This window comes from Macaca nemestrina, chromosome 2 (assembly GCF_043159975.1).
Source record: "Macaca nemestrina isolate mMacNem1 chromosome 2, mMacNem.hap1, whole genome shotgun sequence".
Classification (NCBI taxonomy): Eukaryota; Metazoa; Chordata; class Mammalia; order Primates; family Cercopithecidae; genus Macaca; species Macaca nemestrina.
This window is the reverse complement of record NC_092126.1, coordinates 92,775,064-92,794,228: the sequence shown is the minus strand read 5'-3', so window position 1 is coordinate 92,794,228 and position 19,165 is coordinate 92,775,064. Positions and strand designations below refer to the sequence as shown.

General features: G+C 38.1%; 1 protein-coding gene across 24 annotated transcripts in view; it reads left to right on the top strand.

Moving 5' to 3' along the window:
* The window catches only part of LOC105489960 (peroxisomal biogenesis factor 5 like), a 250,128-nt gene that overhangs the window by 164,939 nt on the left and 66,024 nt on the right, over positions 1-19,165 (top strand). For all 24 annotated transcript variants that reach the window (XM_024795422.2, XM_024795420.2, XM_024795418.2 and 21 more), the window contains one exon: positions 9,470-9,565. In XM_024795422.2, coding sequence (XP_024651190.1) covers positions 9,470-9,565 — 96 coding nt within the window. The remainder of the gene's footprint in view (positions 1-9,469; positions 9,566-19,165) is intronic.

Genomic DNA, 19,165 nt, shown 5'->3' with positions numbered 1-19,165 from the left:
AATACAGATTCTCTACAGATCTACAGATGGGAATTTCCCCAACAAAAGACAGCTTTGCAGGGCCACTTCAGATTATGTCAAAGAAATATATTTTGGAGTAAAACATTTTGATTTCCTTCAATCCCAAACCAGAGCAATTTAAACCTTAAGTGCAGGTATGTTTTCTAAATTTCTAAAGGAGTAATGTAAAAGGAAATGTATGTTAGTAGCTGTTATTTATCACATACCTACTTCTTAGGTGTAATATGAGATTATATTTTTATATATTATTTGGAATTCTTACAATAACTTTGGGATATTGTAAGAATATGAAATATAATCCTCATTTCACAGAAGAAAAATACATCTTAGAGAGCGAAATTTTCCCCAGGTGACACAGCTAAAGAGGAGAGGATCCAGGATTCAAATCAATCCATTAGCTCCTAAAGCCTTTGTTATTGGGCTGGGCACGGTGAATCATGCCCATAATCTTGGCACTTTGGGAGGCCGAGGCAGGCAGATCCTTGAGCTCAGGAGTTCAAGACCAGCCTGGGCAACATGGTGAAACCTCATCTCCGAAAATAAATAAATAAATAAATAAATAAATAAATAAATAAAGTCTTTGTTTTTAACTACAGACCACCTCCTATCAGCCACATCCTGCTTACCCACCAGAGATAATTCACAGTTTCCCTTCTCACTGCAAACTCTCATTATTCCTTACTTTTACAAGGATGATATGAGTTAAGTAACTTTAAAGAATGTGTATCACTTTATTCCAGAATCTTTGTAAAACAAATTAGGATTGTCATCTGATTTCAGGCCATACACAATTTTGTGCCTTCCTCTCCCAAAATGATTCTCAAGCCCTTACTTTTAGAAGTATTGATGGCTCCCGTTTCATTCCATTTCAGTTCAACAAATGTGCTTGAATGTCTACTCTCCGCGAGGCAAGGAAAAAGTTGGAAAGATGAGTTAGACTAAAGCTGAGATCTTTGTGTCTAACAAAAAAAATTAGATACACTATCAATATTAATAATTTTGCTTGCTGGAATACAGCACAGGAGCCACTTCAACATGGCTTTTTCTCTCCAGGCCACACACAGTGGGTGATTAATGAGGAGGGAATGAAACAAAGATGGAAGTAAGGAAGAAAGAAAGAAGGCAGACAGGTAGGAAGGAAATCTGAAAGACCACTTCCAGCACAGTAGGAAATCTGTACACAGTACATTCTCAAATACTTGTGGAAGTGGAAAGATAAGGGATCCTAACAAAAAAGGAAAACAACTAATCAAATTTAACAATGTGGAAGTAGCAGCTGAAGTTAATTAAATGGCAGGAAAAAAATACCCAAAATTTTATTCTGGATCATTTTTAAAACTAGTTTCAATAATAGTTTTTAGTTTTGCCCAATAATAGACTGTTCACAAATCATCACTTATTTGCCTCAATGTTCTGCAACATAGAATTTCATAGTTAAAGGGAGATGAGGACTATACGCTGCCATGCCTTGTAAACGCTGTAGGAATTGGCTCCTTTACATACAAGGGACAGTTTTTTGTGTGTATTTTCTTTTCTTTTTTTTTTTTTTTTTTTTTTTTTTTTTTTTTTTTTTGAGACAGAGTCTTGCTCTGTCGCCCAGGCTGGAGGGCAGTGGCTCGATCTCGACTCATTGCAACATCTGCCTCCCATGTTCAAGCAATTCTCCTGCGTCAGCCTCCTGAGTAGCTGGGATTACAGGCGCCAGCCACCACGCCTGGCTGATTTTTTGTATTTTTAGTAGAGACAGGGTTTTGCCATGTTGCCCAGGCTGGTTTCAAACTCCTGAGCTCAGGCAATTTGCCCCCCTCGGCCTCCCAAAGTGTTGGGATTACAGGCGTGAGCCACCGCGCCCAGCCGTGTGTACTTTCAATGACAAATGTTTGTTGAGTGTTTAAGGAAAAAAAAAAATCCTGAGTATTTCAACGAGGAAAGTGTTTAAATGATCTATTCTAGTGTAAGACTCCAACTAGTCTCCGCCAACCACTAAACAAAAGTACTCTAAAAGTCACACCTGATAGGCACTAACGAGAAAGATAATAATGAAAGCAAAGTTGTATTGAGCACATTCAATGTCCTATGTATGGTGTATTTACATGAATTGTTGTAATCAGTCCTTATAGGGACTCAACATGTGAACGTACACTTTGCAGATGAAAATAGTTTAAGTAATTTGTCCAAGGTCACCAGGTAGTAGTAAATGGTAAACCAGGATTTGGCCTCAGGCAGTCTGACTCCAGCGTATGCTTTTAATGACCATGTTATTCTGTCACTCAAGGTCTGCTAGTTGTTATATTTTTCTTTTCTACAGTTAAACAGATTCCTTTTTCTCCTCCAGCAATAATATAAAGGCAATTGTATGAGAAGCTATTAACAATGGTCATTGTGGTTAGCCAACACTGTGCTAGAACAACCACAGCCACAAATATAGTAATTTTCAAATTATAATTTTGATCACAATCATAATTTTGAATAAAGAAAATAAAACACAGCATTCCTTTAAATTTTTTTTTAAATTCTTTCTTCTCTTTCTTTACCTAGTGCTTATCATTCAGAACAATCAGCCATCTTCTTTGGAGAGTGTAATATCCTACAATCCAATTAGGTTAAACCAATTAAAATGCCATTTGTAAACCCAAGGTGTTTCCAGGAGCTTGCTAGAGCTGTGGAGTATTTTTCAAAATCATGTAAAGGAGAAAAGAAATGCCTACATTAGAGTACATTTGTGAACTATATACACATAATGCCAATATCTAGATCAGAGGTTTTCTGTGTAGTTCCCTAGCCTAGCACTATCAGTATCACCTGAGAACTTGTTAGACATGCAGATTCTGGGCCTTACCTCACACCGACTGAATCAGAGTCCCTCGGAGTGGGGCCTAGCAATCTGCATTTTAACAAGGCCTTCCAGTGATTCTGATGCCCACAAAGGTTTGGAAATCACTGTGCTGTCAAAACAACTGCAACTCAAATTTATGAGTGTAATGTGTAGTTGTTTTGTTTACCATACCTTTATGTAAGTGCTAAGCAATATAACCAGTTTATAAGCATTACTTTTATATATGTGTGTGTGTGTGTATATATATGTGTATATATATATCTTCCCACAGCTTTTGCCTATGATTAAATTTTTAAAAAAAAGTTTGCATTGAAAGGAAGGCTGATATTTACCGTATGTTATAATCTGTATTTCATTCTCAATCCTGAACCAGTATGTCTGAGCACACTGCTAAGTGGCAGAAAAGTTTCAGGATCTTAGCAGCATACTAATCACAGTTTGAAAACTGCCTCTGTGTACCTTCAGTGTCTACTGATCTTTGATGGCATTTATCTTATACTTCCTTGGGCAAAAGAAATGGTTTCAAAATGTGACATAGATAACACTCGTCTTAATGATAATCTAAGGCCTTCCTAAAAATGTGGAAAATAACACTTCCCTAAACAGTAATTGTACTATGAAAATAAAATTCCATTTACACAGTAAGATTCTGTTTGCACTTGTTGTTTTAAGTAGTAAAGAGAAGATGAACTGTAAGCCTAGAATTCGGAGAGATTTTTCTCTTCTTCCAGTGCCCTTTGCATCCTGTGATGTGCGGTGCCGCTGGTGCATGAAACACTGTTGAAGGAAGGAAGCCAGGGATGGTAATGGAGTCCTGTTAGGTCAGGCTTCACAGGAAAGTCAGGTTGTATCTTCCTGGTGAGAAGTGCCTGCTAAGAAAAGGACTTGCCTTGGGACAAAAATATTAGTGCTTTCACTTTCTTCTGCTGCCATTCATTGGTCATTCATGGCATTATACAAATGCACAAAGATTTTTTCTTTTTTATTAATTTATTTTTTACTGACAAATTATGATTTTATACATTTATCACGTAACACATGATGTTTTGAAATATATATACTTTGTAAAATGGCTCAGTTGAGCTAATTAACATATGCATTCGCTCACATACTTTTTTTATGGTGAGAATACTTAAAATCTACTCTCTTACCGAGTTTCAAAAATATAATACACTGTTATTAAAGATAGTTACCCTAATGTGCCATAGATCTCTTGAACTTTTTCCTCCTATCTAACTGAAATTTTATATCCTTTGGCCAAAAACCCCTCAACCTTCACCTCCAGGCCCTGGTAACCACCATTCTACTCTGCTTCTATGAGTTCAAGTTTTTTCGATTCCACGTGTAAGTGAGATCACATGGTACTTGTCTTTCTGTGCTTGGCATATTTCATTTAACATACTGTCCTCTAGGTTCATTCACGTTGTCACAAATGAGTTTTTCTTTCTTGTATAAGGCTGAATAGCATTCCATCGTGTGTATATATCACATTTTCCTTACTCTTCCTTCCATCGATAGACAGACTGATTATCTGTATCTTGGCTATTGTGAATAATGCTGCAATGAACACAGGAATTAAAATATTGCTTAGACATACTGATTTAATTTCCTTTGGATATTGTATTAGTCCATTTTCCCACTGCTGATAAAGACATACCCGAGACTGGGTAATTTACAAAAGAAAGGTTTAATGGACTTAGAGTTCCACGTGGCTGGAGAGGCCTCACAATCATGGTGAAAGGCAAAGAGGAGCAAGTCATGTCTTACATGGATGGCAGCAGGCAAAGAAAGTGCTTGTGCAGGGAAACTCCCCCTTATAATACCATCAGATCCCATGAGACTTATTCACTATCATGAGAGCGGCACGGGAAAGACCTTCCCCCGTGATTCAATTACCTCCCACCAGGTCCCTCCCATAACACATGGGAATTCAAGATGAGATTTGGGTGGGGACACAGCCAAACCATATCAGACATACACCCAGTAGTGGAATTCCTGGATCATGTGGTAGCTCTACTTGTAGTTTACTGAGGACCCTCTTCCTGTTTTTCATAATGGTTGTACTAATTTGTATTTCCACCAATGGTTTACAAGGGTTCTTTTCTCTCCACATCCTCTCCACACTTATCTTTCATCTTTTTGATAACAGACATACTAACAGGTGTGAGGTGATATCTCACTGTGGTTTTAATTTGCATTTCCCTATGTTTAGTAACGTTGAACATTTTTTTCATATATCTATTGGCCATTTGTATGTCTTCTTTTGAGAAATGTCCATTCAGGTCCTTTTTCCATTTTTAAATCAAGTTGTTTTCTTGCTGTTGAGTTGTTTAAGTTCCTTATATATTTTAGATGTTAATCCCTCATCAGATGTATAGTTAGCAAATATTTTCTTCTATTCTGAGGGTTGTCTCTTTATCATCTTGATTGTTTCCTTTGCTGTGTGGAAGTTTTTGAGTTTGATGTAATCCCACTTGCCTATTTTGCTTTTGTTGCCTATGTTTTTAGTGTCATATTTTAAAAATTCTTTGCCCAGACCAGTGTCCTGTAGCATTTCCCCAATGCTTTCTTCTGGTAGTTTCATAGTTTCAGGTCTTATATTTAAGTCTTTAATCCATTTTGAGTTGATTTTTGTATATAACGTGAGAAAAGGGTCTAATTTCATTGTTTTGCATGTAGATATCCAGTTTTCCAAGAACTATTTATTGAAGACACTATTCTTTCTCCATTGCGTATTCCTGGCACCTTTGCAGAAAAATAATTAACCATAAATACGTGAGTTTATTTCTGGGCTCGCTCTTCTCTTCCATTGGTTTATATGCCTGTTTTTATGCTGTTATCATGCCATTTTGATCACTATAGCTTTGTAATATATTTTGAAGGCAGGTAGTATGAGCCCTCCAATTTTGTTCTTTTTGCTCAAGATTGCTTTGGCTATTCAAGGTCTCTTGTGAGTCTATACGAATTTTATGATTTTTTTTCTTTATGTGGAAAACATCATGGGAATTTTGATAAGAATTGGGCTGAATCTATAGATTGCTTTAGGGAGTGTTAGAGAAATTTAACAATATTAATTCTTTCAATTCATGATCACAGGATATTTTTTCATTTATTTGCATTTTCTTCAGTTTCTCAGAAAGTTTATTTCTTACCATGTGTCCACACTTGAAATTTTTGTTTATTTTATTAATTAAGGAACCAACAGGAAGACAGTAGAGTTGGTTCCAAAAGCAAAACAATAAGGAACAGAGCTTTATATAGCCAGTTGAGAAATAAATGCCAAAATGAGTTTCCCTAGTTAGGTACAAGATTGGCTAACTTTCTACAAGACAATAAGATATCACCATTGGAGTTAACATCTCTACTAGGTTACACATCCTAACGACTAAATCCCAAAAGATTGTGAACTATCTTCCCCTTTATATTTGTTTATATTTGTTCATCAGATATATTGTAGCCCAAAAGTGTTAGATCAGGGTTGTAGTTGGCTGAATGGTGGCCAGTTATAGCAAAATACATGATTAAATTACAGGTCTTGGGAGAAGGAGGCTTTCCTGAACTATTTGGGTGGGCCCTAAATGCAACCACATGTACCTTATAAGAGTAAGGCAGATGGAGTTTTGAGAGACAAGAGGAGGCAACATGGAGTGACGCAGTCATAAGCCAAAGAATGCCTGAAGCTACTAGGAATTGGGAGAGGCATAGTGCAGATTCTCCCCTAGATCCTTCAGTGGGAGCGTGGCCTTGCTAATGCCTTGATTTTGGAATTCTAGTCTCTAGAACTTTGAGAGAATAAATTTCTGTCTTTTCAAGGCAATGAGTTTGTGGTAGTTTGTATTTGTTACACCAGTCATAAGAAACTAATACAAGGATCGAGAAGACCTAGAAAATTCTCTTATATGATATCAAGAAATCACGCAATCTCAATTTGCCTTTTTCAAAGTTGGGCATATATTGTTCTATCACGAGTTCTTTTGTTTTTGCAATGAGTATAAATTGGCTGCCACAACCCTGGAGTACAAGAAATGTCTTATTATTTTTATTTACTGATATTAAATCTGGCTCTAAGACCCCACTTGCCAGGATGATATGATAGTTGACTTCACTTTTATGTTTCACGTCACCCTCCCTGTGTCAGTGTCCAGGTTAGGAGGAGGTAGTAGCTTTCATGGAGCCTAGAGAAGGGAGGCTACTTGTTCGTGGTGGCCCATGAGCCTGGCCCACCCAACAGTGAGGCGCTGATGCTCCTGCAAGCCCAGAGGTACCCCACCACCCTTCCCTCTTCTGACCACAGGCACCCCTGTAGGCGCCTCACCCTTGTGCTGCCTGTGGGCCTTGCATTTTCCTAGGCAGCCCCCTTGGGCATTTAGCTGCCATTCCCCACTTCTAAAGCCCAGGCAATAGGACTTTGCTAGCACAGACTTCTGCCACTCCAGATCCAGGACAAAAAACAAGACCTCTATCAGTCTCCTGTAACTTCCCCCTTAGCCTCCTGGATTGAACAGAAAACATTGATTGAGAACACCTCCTGGGGCTAAGGAGAGAAAATATCTTTAATTCATTCACTCATCTATTCACTGACAGCGTATTTTCAACAATTATTTATTGACTACTTATGGAGCACCCACTACCTGCTAGGAGACACTGAGGATACAGAAGTATTCCCAGCAAAGAGGGGGAAAAGCAAATTAATGTTTTAATAAATAAATGTTCCACATTTATTAAAGCAAAACACAGACTAACACTGTTTTTTACGGTCATAATTACTTCATTATTGCTTGCAATCCACAGCATTCTTAGGGCTTCCTTGTTGACTCCTCACCCATGCAATGGCCCCCCAGGGGCAGCTTTTCTGTGTGTTTTCTGTCTTCTTAGCATGGCTGGGTGAGCGCAGCCTCCTGGGAGAAGCAGTGTAGAAGAGTGGTTATGTGCATGGCCTTGAAGCACCAGCCTTGCCACTTACTAGCTGTATAACTTTGGGCAAGCGAATTAAGCTCTCTGTATCTCAACATCATCATCTTGAAAATGGAGTTGATAATACCTACCTCATGAAGTTGTCAAAAGATCAAAATAAATTGTAATACCTAAATTACTTAGAATGGTGTCTGGTAGTACTATCGTGTCACGATAGAAGAGGGGGTCCCCTTCAGGACCAACAATGGTAGAGAAACGAATGAAGAGCAGCTGAGCTATATGGAGGGCAAGTGCTGTGTGAAGAGGAAAGTTTTGCTGTAGAACAGTCGTTTTCAAACCATGACTGCTTTTCAGAATTACCAGAGAAGCTTTTCAAACATCCAAGCCCCACCCTCAGTTTCTTATTTAATTGGTTGGGCTGGGGCCCAGGCCTGTTCAAGTAATTACTGTGGAAAGCCAGGGTTGAGCGTCACTACTACAGAGCAATCTAAACACATACCAAGAAGTCACCCTCCGTACCCCACCTGCACTCTATAATAAAAGGGACCGGGGAAATTCATGTCAAGCCCCTCTCCTCCTACTCCCCAAGGCCTAGCTGTGTCTCAGAGCATGCCTCATCCTGCAGCCCTTAGGCATATGTGGGCACTCATCCCTTGTCAGGCCCTGTGCTGGGCATGGGTAGTACAAAAGATACTAAACAAGATTCTTATCCTTATGGATCCACTGGTAGAGCAGAGAGATAGACCAAAAAAAAAGCAAAAACAAAAAAGAAAACTCTCCAAGGTAAATTGTTGAGTGAAAAAATTGAAGAATGGCATGCCTTTTATGTTTCATATGTTTTTGAAACACATTACTGTACATATTACCATACACATTATGTGTATAAATGTTTATGTAACTGCAGAGAAAAAGGTCTAGTGGTCCACCTCTTATTTTCCATGATTAATTTTTTTCAAAACAAGTATTCATTTATTGTGAAATTAAAATTTAATTTTTTTAATTACAGTGGACTCCTGGGGAAAGGTCTTCTGAAAATATTTGCATTTAGCTAAGTTAAGATGTGTATATACTACATTGCATATTAATTGTGGCAAAGCAGTTGGCCTTATCAGATATGATTTTATCTAAGTGATTCATTATTATTTAATAGAGAGCAATATCCTGAGAAATGAGACATAAGACAGTGCCAACAGAGGGAAAGCAAAAGGAAGAGAATTCTGCCTGAGGGTCTGCTGTGTATATAAGGAGAAAGGCCTGGAAGCCACACTTTCATTTCTGCAGCTTTTATGTTTTTAACCGGAGGCTGATCTTCCTCACAAGCTGAAAGCTAGACTTCTAATGGAGATTGCGCATCCTAGCTGTGTATCAGAATCACTTGGAGAGGTTAACTAAAATATCAAGGCCTGGAATCAAGACCAATTAAAATAAGATCTTTGGGAGATGAGGCCTGAGGAGTGGTTTTAGTATGTCCAGGGCTGAGACCCACTGTTGGAAGAATCACACGTGCATGCTCACACACATTTTGACAGCATCTCAGTTTAGGCAACATCATACCAGCACAGTACTCCAAAAATGTCATCAATCACAGATGATTCTTGAACTCTAGAGAAGTGAAATGGGAAAAGGAAAAGTACCTGTACGTTTCTATAATATCATGTGATTCTAATATTATAACACTATGTGTATGATTGATTTCAGGCTCGACTGACCAAAGAACATCGCTGGGGAAGTGCATTACTTTCTAGAAACCACTCCTTAGAAGAAGAGTTTGAAAGAGCAAAAGCAGCAGTGGAGGTAACTGTTCTTAAAATTAGTTTTTTCTGTTTCATGATCCTGAGAGTGGCATTTGAAAAATCAAACTTCAGCAAGATAGGAATGAAATGGGTCTTATATTATAGACATGAAATAGCCATGATTATGATTGTCAGAATGAAACAATCATTTGGTACAGAATCTGGTATAATCAATGTGCTAGAGAATATTTGATTTCCCACCAGGGATGACAAATATGTATTACCTCTTACGCCAATTCAGCAATAGATTAGCAATGACTGTCAGGAGTCCTGGGTCAGAAAGAACTCTGAGTCTAGTCCAGGTTCTATGGTGAACCAATGCTATGGATTTGCTAGGCCTCGGTGAGGCCAAGGTTCATGCCTTGTATTTTTATCTCGCTAGTATCTAGCACAACATCTGAAACATAAGATCTTGCTGCCTGTGTGATATATATGTTCCTAAGTAGGCGAGAAAAGGGCATGGCTGGAATATTCTAGCTAATGAATAGTCCATCTTGACTTGAGCCAATTTTATTATTAAGAATGTCCAAAACATTGTTGATAATTCAAGTGAATACCTGATTGGAACACTGATTTCTGTATTTAGGCTTCTAATAAGAAAGAGAAAGAGAGAGAAAAGGGAAGAGGGAGGAAAGGAGGGAGAAAAGAAGAAAGAGAAGTAAAAAATAAAAATAAAAACAAAAACATTTAAAAACATAAATAAACAGAAAGCAGCTTTTGCCGTTTTTTTAATGCATTTCCTTCCTGGGTAGACTCAAAAAGAGTGTACCACAGATGCTATCTCTGCTACTCATCAAAGCTTTGCTAGATTGCTATTTGAGAGTGGAGCTTTTCACTGAACTTACTTATGAAGTTGTTGGAAGCTCCATTTCTATTATGGATATGAAATCTTGAAAATTGAAAGCATTTCTGGAATATGCTTCATTTATGTGACTTGTCTTCCTAGAATTTGCATGAAAGGATTACACTAAAAGGGTGGTCTTTCAGTACCTCTTACTTGAAGTGCAATAAAATCATATTTGCAGTTTAATATTTAAAGGATTCTTTCAATTCTGGGGAAGACTTCCAGTCATAATTTCAGATTATTATTCAGAAAGCCAATAAGAGAACACTTTTATTTCACCGCAATACCATCTATCCAAATTCCTTCTTTTAATTTTAGCCTTTTTTAATTAAAAAATAAAGCTAATGAATATTTAGTGCTCTGAATGTGATCAACTGATGTATTTGGTTGAGACCAGCTGAGTTCAGCCAGATTGTTCAAATGCATGAAACTTGTAGCTCAATGTACTTTAAATGTAGGTTTTCCAAAATTAAGAGCTAAGTTAAATTTTATCTTTTGAACTCCTACTGTGTGTAGCACACTGAAATACCACTAAAACGATTATTTTAAACCCATGGAATCTTGGGTAAGTAAAGACATCTAAATGTATCTGGTCTCATTTGGAATGAGAAAGATAATGAATTCACATTCAAAAGACTTAATTACAAAGTAACGGATCAACAAGGGAAGAATATCTGTGTATCAAGATATATATATATACATATTCACAAATCATTTAATCTTAGCTTTGGTAGAGACCTTCAAAGTCGTTTATCCCCACCAGACACACAAACCAAAAAATTTTTTTCTATTAAAGCACTTCACAAATTATTTACCCTGTTTCTATTTGAACACTTCCAATTAGGGGCAACTCACTTCTTTTCAAGAAAATCCATTTCCATTTTGGACAGTACTAATTATCAAAAAGTTCTTTCTTATATTATGCTGAAATTGGCCTACCAGCAACTTGAAGTTTTGCTTGGTCTTGGTTTTACCCCCTCTGGAGCAAGTCAGAATTAATCTTTTCTCTTCATGCCCATCTCACCCCAGCAAGCCACATCTCCTGGCTTCTCCTTGTCTGTACTGGGATCTGAGTCATTATTCCAACTTGTCACTAATATTATATAACTACTTACATCTCATTAACCAATCTAGGCCTTAGTTTCCATGCCTCTATGATCCTTTCCAGTTACAAAATCCTAGGAGGCTATAACTTACTTTAAGTAGTTATTCATTCAGCAAACCATACGGCTGCTTACATGTGCTGGCTGCTGATCTAGGTTCTAAAGATAAAGAAATGATCCAGCATTACTTAGCAGTCTAACAATAGCATGGCCCACAGAACCAATTTGTACAAACCACTTGTTCACTCTCCTTTAGTTTCATATCACCTGTAAGTTGAGGGACTGGGATTCCCAATATACTAAAACCCTGTAAGTTTATGTCTTCAGGTAAAAAGAATGGTAAGTACGGAATTCCCAGCAAATCAGAAAACTATAAATAGAGTTGCTTAACTGGAAGCCTAGTACTGGGAAGCTTCCCTAAGGAATGAAGGGAAATGGTGCCCACCAGAAGGTGTGAACAGGTGTGGAGAAAAAAGTGTGTGAATGTGTGGGGAAGGAGTAGATAAAGTATTTACATTAAACTGATGGTAAATCATTCCTCCAAAACTTCACAAATATGTAGATTATTTACTTCTAGACATTATTCTTACCCAGGGTATTATCTAAATTCATAGCAGAAGACATAATAATATGCCTCAGAGAGTCTTGGGAATATTTATGCCCATTGACCCAGCCACTTCATAGAATTTATCCTAGAGAAGTAACATGAAAGTTGCAATATTTTATCTGTAGAATTTCATTAAACAGTGAAAATTTAGAAAAAGCCAAAGTATCCCATAACAGAGTTTAATTAAATATCATATCCTTGTAGCAAAATACTATGTAACTATTAAAAATGTCTAGTGATAATTGAAATGGTAGTTTATATATGGAAAGTTTTACAGTATAACCCCAACTTTGTAAAATGATAATAGCATAATAGATAACATGTTAAAGAATGTATTGTGTGCGAGGCACTAAATCAGGAGCATTACATGGCTTATGTCATTTAATCATCACAGCAGTCCTGTGAAGAAAGTAAGATTACTATTCCATTTTTCATATGAGAAAACTGAGGCTTAAAGACATTGCAGACAGTTATGTGGCATTTTATAAGCAATTAAGAGAGACTGAAAGTCAACTAGCAAATTGCAAAACAAGTTTAGCAAGTTGCAAAGCAATGATTCTCACCCAGACTCCACAGTTTGTATTCTGAACCACTGCATTGTATGAACGTAAAGAGAGTTTGTCTTAGTCCATTTGAGCTGCTATAACAAAATAACTTGAGATATGGTAATTTATAAGTAGTAGAAATTTATTGCTCACAGTTCTGGAGGCTGAAATGTTCAAGATCAAATTGCCAGCAGATTTGGTGTCTGCTGAGGGCCCATTCCTCATAGATGGCACCTTCTTGCTGGGTCCTCACATGGCAGAAGGGCAAAAAAGGCTTACAAATTCCCTCAGGCCTCTTGTATAAGGGCACTAATCCCATTCATGACAGCCCCGCCCTCATGACCTAATCACCTCCCAAAGGCTCTGCCTCTTAATATATCACCTTTGGAGTTAGGTTTCAACATATGAATTTGAGGGAACACATTCAGACCATAGCAGATTCTGTGCCCAATTGTTAACAATAGTTATTCTTGGGTGGCTGGATTTGGAATGGTTTTTTCCTTCTTCTGTTGGCTTATTTGTATTTTCCAAGTGTTCTGTCATAAAGATGTATTATGTTGATAATCAAAGGGAAAGTTGTAAGTTATAGACACTACAGTGGGATATAAGATTCTTAAAAGGACTTAAAAGTGTCTTATTCTTTATTTCAAGACAAATAAAGAATGGCGCTGCAGATTGCCTTCATCAGAGGCAATTTTAAATACTAGTAAGCTCCAGATGAAAATCATGCCTGGAGCAAGTTGAATTTTTCCAAAATCTCTGCCTTATATTTTTATATCATCTGATTCCAATGTTCTTCCTATTTTACATTCTATTCCATTTTTGTCACCATCCTGCCTCATGATCGGCACCTGGCCACCTCTCCACTCTTTCTCCTGCTTCTCAGTCCCCTTACTGAGCTCCTGGTGTTTTCACTTCTGCCTTTCTGTCTGTTCCTCTCCCACACCCAAGTTTACTGCCCACTGTCCCCACCTTCTCTTCTGTCTATGTGAAACGCTCTTTCCTCAGATCTTCAGGTGACAGGTTCTTTCTTGCCTTTCAAATTTTAGCTGGATTGCCAATGCCTCAGAAAAGCTGAACCTGACCACTCAGCTGCCATCACATCACCTAGGCCTTCGTTTTTCATCCTAGTGTTTATCACTGGGTCCTTTCTTGTTTGTTTTTATTTATTTATCTGTCTATATTCTGTCTTTCTACTTTAAAAATGCAGCCTCCATGAGAAAAGGGGCCTTGTCTCTTATTTACCACTGTACCCCAATATCTAGAACAATGTCTGGTACCTACAAATAATCAATAAATATTTGCGCCGGGAGCGGAGGCTCATGCCTGTAATCCCAGCACTTTGGGAGGCCGAAGCAGGCGGATCACGAAGTCAGGAGATCGAGACCATCCTGGCTAACACAGTGAAACCCCGTCTCTACTAAAAATACAAAAAATTAGCCGGGCGTGGTGGGGGGCACCTGTAGTCCCAGCTACTCAGGAGGCTGAGGCAGGAGAATGGCGAGAACCCAGGAGGCGGAGCTTGCAGTGAGCCGAGATCGTGCCACTGCGCTCCAGCCTGGGTGACAGAGCGAGACTCCATCTCAAATAAATAAATAAATAAATAAATAAATAAATAAATAAATAACTATTTGCTGAATGAATGGATGGATGAATGAAATTCATTCATTAATTAATGTTAATCACTTTGTATGGGTAATCCTTTTTTTCATCTATCTATTGTTGTATATAAAATGCCATATAACTTTCTAACATAACTGTATCTCCATTTTAATAGCTGACATAAACAATTCTGCCTGAAGCATACAGATTTCTGCCTGGGACTGGGCTGCAGTGTCCTCTGTAATTGTCTTGGTCTTGATGTCAGTCAGAGAGACACATTTATAAGAATGCAGGCTCCAACCAATCTTGCCAGTAACATTGGGCATATTTTGTATTTTATTTTATTTTTTTTTTTTTTTATTTATTTATTTATTTATTTATTTATTTATTTTTTAATTTATTTATTATTATTATACTTTAAGTTGTAGGGTACATGTGCATAACGTGCAGGTTTGTTACATATGTATACTTGTGCCATGTTGGTGTGCTGCACCCATCAACTCATCATTTACATCAGGTATAACTCCCAATGCAATCCCTCCCCCCTCCCCCCTCCCCATGATAGGCCCCGGTGTGTGATGTTCCCCTTCCTGAGTCCAAGTGATCTCATTGTTCAGTTCCCACCTATGAGTGAGAACATGCGGTGTTTGGTTTTCTGTTCTTGTGATAGTTTGCTAAGAATGATGGTTTCCAGTTGCATCCATGTCCCTACAAAGGACGCAAACTCATCCTTTTTGATGGCTGCATAGTATTCCATGGTGTATATGTGCCACATTTTCTTAATCCAATCTGTCACTGATGGACATTTGGGTTGATTCCAAGTCTTTGCTATTGTGAATAGTGCCGCAATAAACATACGTGTGCATGTGTCTTTATAGCAGCATAATTTATAATCCTTTGGGTATATACCCAGTAATGGGATGGCTGGGTCATATGGTACATCTAGTTCTAGATCCTTGAGGAATCGCCATACTGTTTTCCATAATGGTTGAACTAGTTTACAATCCCACCAACAGTGTAAAAGTGTTCCTATTTCTCCACATCCTCTCCAGCACCTGTTGTTTCCTGACTTTTTAATGATCGCCATTCGAACTGGCGTGAGATGGTATCTCATTGTGGTTTTGATTTGCATTTCTCTGATGGCCAGTGATGATGAACATTTTTTCATGTGTCTGTTGGCTGTATGAATGTCTTCTTTTGAGAAATGTCTGTTCATATACTTTGCCCACTTTTTGATGGGGTTGTTTGTTTTTTTCTTGTAAATTTGTTTGAGTTCTTTGTAGGTTCTGGATATTAGCCCTTTGTCAGATGAGTAGATTGCAAAAATTTTCTCCCATTCTGTAGGTTGCCTGTTCACTCTGATGGTAGTTTCTTTTGCTGTGCAGAAGCTCTTTAGTTTAATGAGATCCCATTTGTCAATTTTGGCTTTTGTTGCTGTTGCTTTTGGTGTTTTAGACATGAAGTCTTTGCCCATTCCTATGTCCTGAATGGTACTACCTAGGTTTTCCTCTAGGATTTTTATGGTATTAGGTCTAACATTTAAGTCTCTAATCCATCTTGAATTAATTTTCGTATAAGGAGTAAGGAAAGGATCCAGTTTCAGCTTTCTACTTATGGCTAGCCAATTTTCCCAGCACCATTTATTAAATAGGGAATCCTTTCCCCATTTCTTGTTTCTCTCAGGTTTGTCAAAGATCAGATGGCTGTAGATGTGTGGTATTATTTCTGAGGACTCTGTTCTGTTCCATTGGTCTATATCTCTGTTTTGGTACCAGTACCATGCTGTTTTGGTTACTGTAGCCTTGTAGTATAGTTTGAAGTCAGGTAGCGTGATGCCTCCAGCTTTGTTCTTTTGACTTAGGATTGTCTTGGAGATGCGGGCTCTTTTTTGGTTCCATATGAACTTTAAAGCAGTTTTTTCCAATTCTGTGAAGAAACTCATTGGTAGCTTGATGGGGATGGCATTGAATCTATAAATTACCTTGGGCAGTATGGCCATTTTCACGATATTGATTCTTCCTATCCATGAGCATGGTATGTTCTTCCATTTGTTTGTGTCCTCTTTGATTTCACTGAGCAGTGGTTTGTAGTTCTCCTTGAAGAGGTCCTTTACATCCCTTGTAAGTTGGATTCCTAGGTATTTGATTCTCTTTGAAGCAATTGTGAATGGAAGTTCATTCCTGATTTGGCTCTCTGTTTGTCTGTTACTGGTGTATAAGAATGCTTGTGATTTTTGCACATTAATTTTGTATCCTGAGACTTTGCTGAAGTTGCTTATCAGCTTAAGGAGATTTTGGGCTGAGACAATGGGGTTTTCTAAATATACAATCATGTCATCTGCAAACAGTGACAGTTTGACTTCTTCTTTTCCTAACTGAATACCCTTGATTTCTTTCTCTTGCCTGATTGCCCTAGCCAGAACTTCCAACACTATGTTGAATAGGAGTGGTGAGAGAGGGCATCCCTGTCTTGTGCCAGTTTTCAAAGGGAATTTTTCCAGTTTTTGCCCATTCAGTATGATATTGGCTGTGGGTTTGTCATAAACAGCTCTTATTATTTTGAGGTACGTTCCATCAATACCGAATTTATTGAGCGTTTTTAGCATGAAGGGCTGTTGAATTTTGTCAAAAGCCTTTTCTGCATCAATTGAGATAATCATGTGGTTCTTGTCTTTGGTTCTGTTTATATGCTGGATTATGTTTATTGATTTGCGAATGTTGAACCAACCTTGCATCCCAGGGATGAAGCCCACTTGATCATGGTGGATAAGCTTTTTGATGTGTTGCTGAATCCGGTTTGCCAGTATTTTATTGAGGATTTTTGCATCGATGTTCATCAGGGATATTGGTCTAAAATTCTCTTTTTTTGTTGTGTCTCTGCCAGGCTTTGGTATCAGGATGATGTTGGCCTCATAAAATGAGTTAGGGAGGATTCCCTCTTTTTCTATGGATTGGAATAGTTTCAGAAGGAATGGTACCAACTCCTCCTTGTACCTCTGGTAGAATTCAGCTGTGAATCCATCTGGTCCTGGACTTTTTTTGGTTGGTAGGCTATTAATTATTGCCTCAATTTCAAAGCCTGCTATTGGTCTATTCAGGGATTCAACTTCTTCCTGGTTTAGTCTTGGAAGAGTGTAAGTGTCCAGGAAATTATCCATTTCTTCTAGATTTTCCAGTTTATTTGCGTAGAGGTGTTTATAGTATTCTCTGATGGTAGTTTGTATTTCTGTGGGGTCGGTGGTGATATCCCCTTTATCATTTTTAATTGCGTCGATTTGATTCTTCTCTCTTTTCTTCTTTATTAGTCTTGCTAGCGGTCTGTCAATTTTGTTGATCTTTTCAAAAAACCAACTCCTGGATTCATTGATTTTTTGGAGAGTTTTTTGTGTCTCTATCTCCTTCAGTTCTGCTCTGATCTTAGTTATTTCTTGCCTTCTGCTAGCTTTCGAATGTGTTTGCTCTTGCTTCTCTAGTTCTTTTATTTGTGATGTTAGAGTGTCAATTTTAGATCTTTCCTGCTTTCTCTTGTGGGCATTTAGTGCTATAAATTTCCCTCTACACACTGCTTTAAATGTGTCCCAGAGATTCTGGTATGTTGTATCTTTGTTCTCATTGGTTTCAAAGAACATCTTTATTTCTGCCTTCATTTCGTTATGTACCCAGTAGTCATTCAGGAGCAGGTTGTTCAGTTTCCATGTAGTTGAGCGGTTTTGATTGAGTTTCTTAGTCCTGAGTAGTAGTTTGATTGCACTGTGGTCTGAGAGACAGTTTGTTATAATTTCTGTTCTTGTACATTTGCTGAGGAGTGCTTTACTTCCAATTACGTGGTCGATTTTGGAGTAAGTACGATGTGGTGCTGAGAAGAATGTATATTCTGTTGATTTGGGGTGGAGAGTTCTATAGATGTCTATTAGGTCTGCTTGCTGCAGAGATGAGTTCAATTCCTGGATATCCTTGTTAACTTTCTGTCTCGTTGATCTGTCTAATGTTGACAGTGGAGTGTTGAAGTCTCCCATTATTATTGTATGGGAGTCTAAGTCTCTTTGTAAGTCTCTAAGGACTTGCTTGATGAATCTGGGTGCTCCTGTATTGGGTGCATATATGTTTAGGATAGTTAGCTCTTCCTGTTGAATTGATCCCTTTACCATTATGTAATGGCCTTCTTTGTCTCTTTTGATCTTTGATGGTTTAAAGTCTGTTTTATCAGAGACTAGTATTGCAACCCCCGCTTTTTTTTGTTCTCCATTTGCTTGGTAAATCTTCCTCCATCCCTTTATTTTGAGCCTATGTATGTCTCTGCGTGTGAGATGGGTCTCCTGAATACAGCAGACTGATGGGTCTTGACTCTTTATCCAGTTTGCCAGTCTGTGTCTTTTAATTGGAGCATTTAGTCCATTTACATTTAAGGTTAAGATTGTTATGTGTGAACTTGATCCTGTCATTATGATATTAACTGGTTATTTTGCTCGTTAGTTGATGCAGTTTCTTCCTAGCCTCGATGGTCTTTACATTTTGGCATGTTTTTGCAATGGCTGGTACTGGTTGTTCCTTTCCATGTTGAGTGCTTCCTTCAGGGTCTCTTGTAAGGCAGGCCTAGTGGTGACAAAATCTCTAAGCATTTGCTTATCTGTAAAGGATTTTATTTCTCCTTCACTTATGAAACTTAGTTTGGCTGGATATGAAATTCTGGGTTTAAAATTCTTTTCTTTAAGAATGTTGAATATTGGCCCCCACTCTCTTCTGGCTTGGAGAGTTTCTGCCGAGAGATCTGCTGTTAGTCTGATGGGTTTCCCTTTGTGGGTAACCCGACCTTTCTCTCTGGCTGCCCTTAAGATTTTTTCCTTCATTTCAACTTTGGTGAATCTGGCAATTATGTGTCTTGGAGTTGCTCTTCTCGAGGA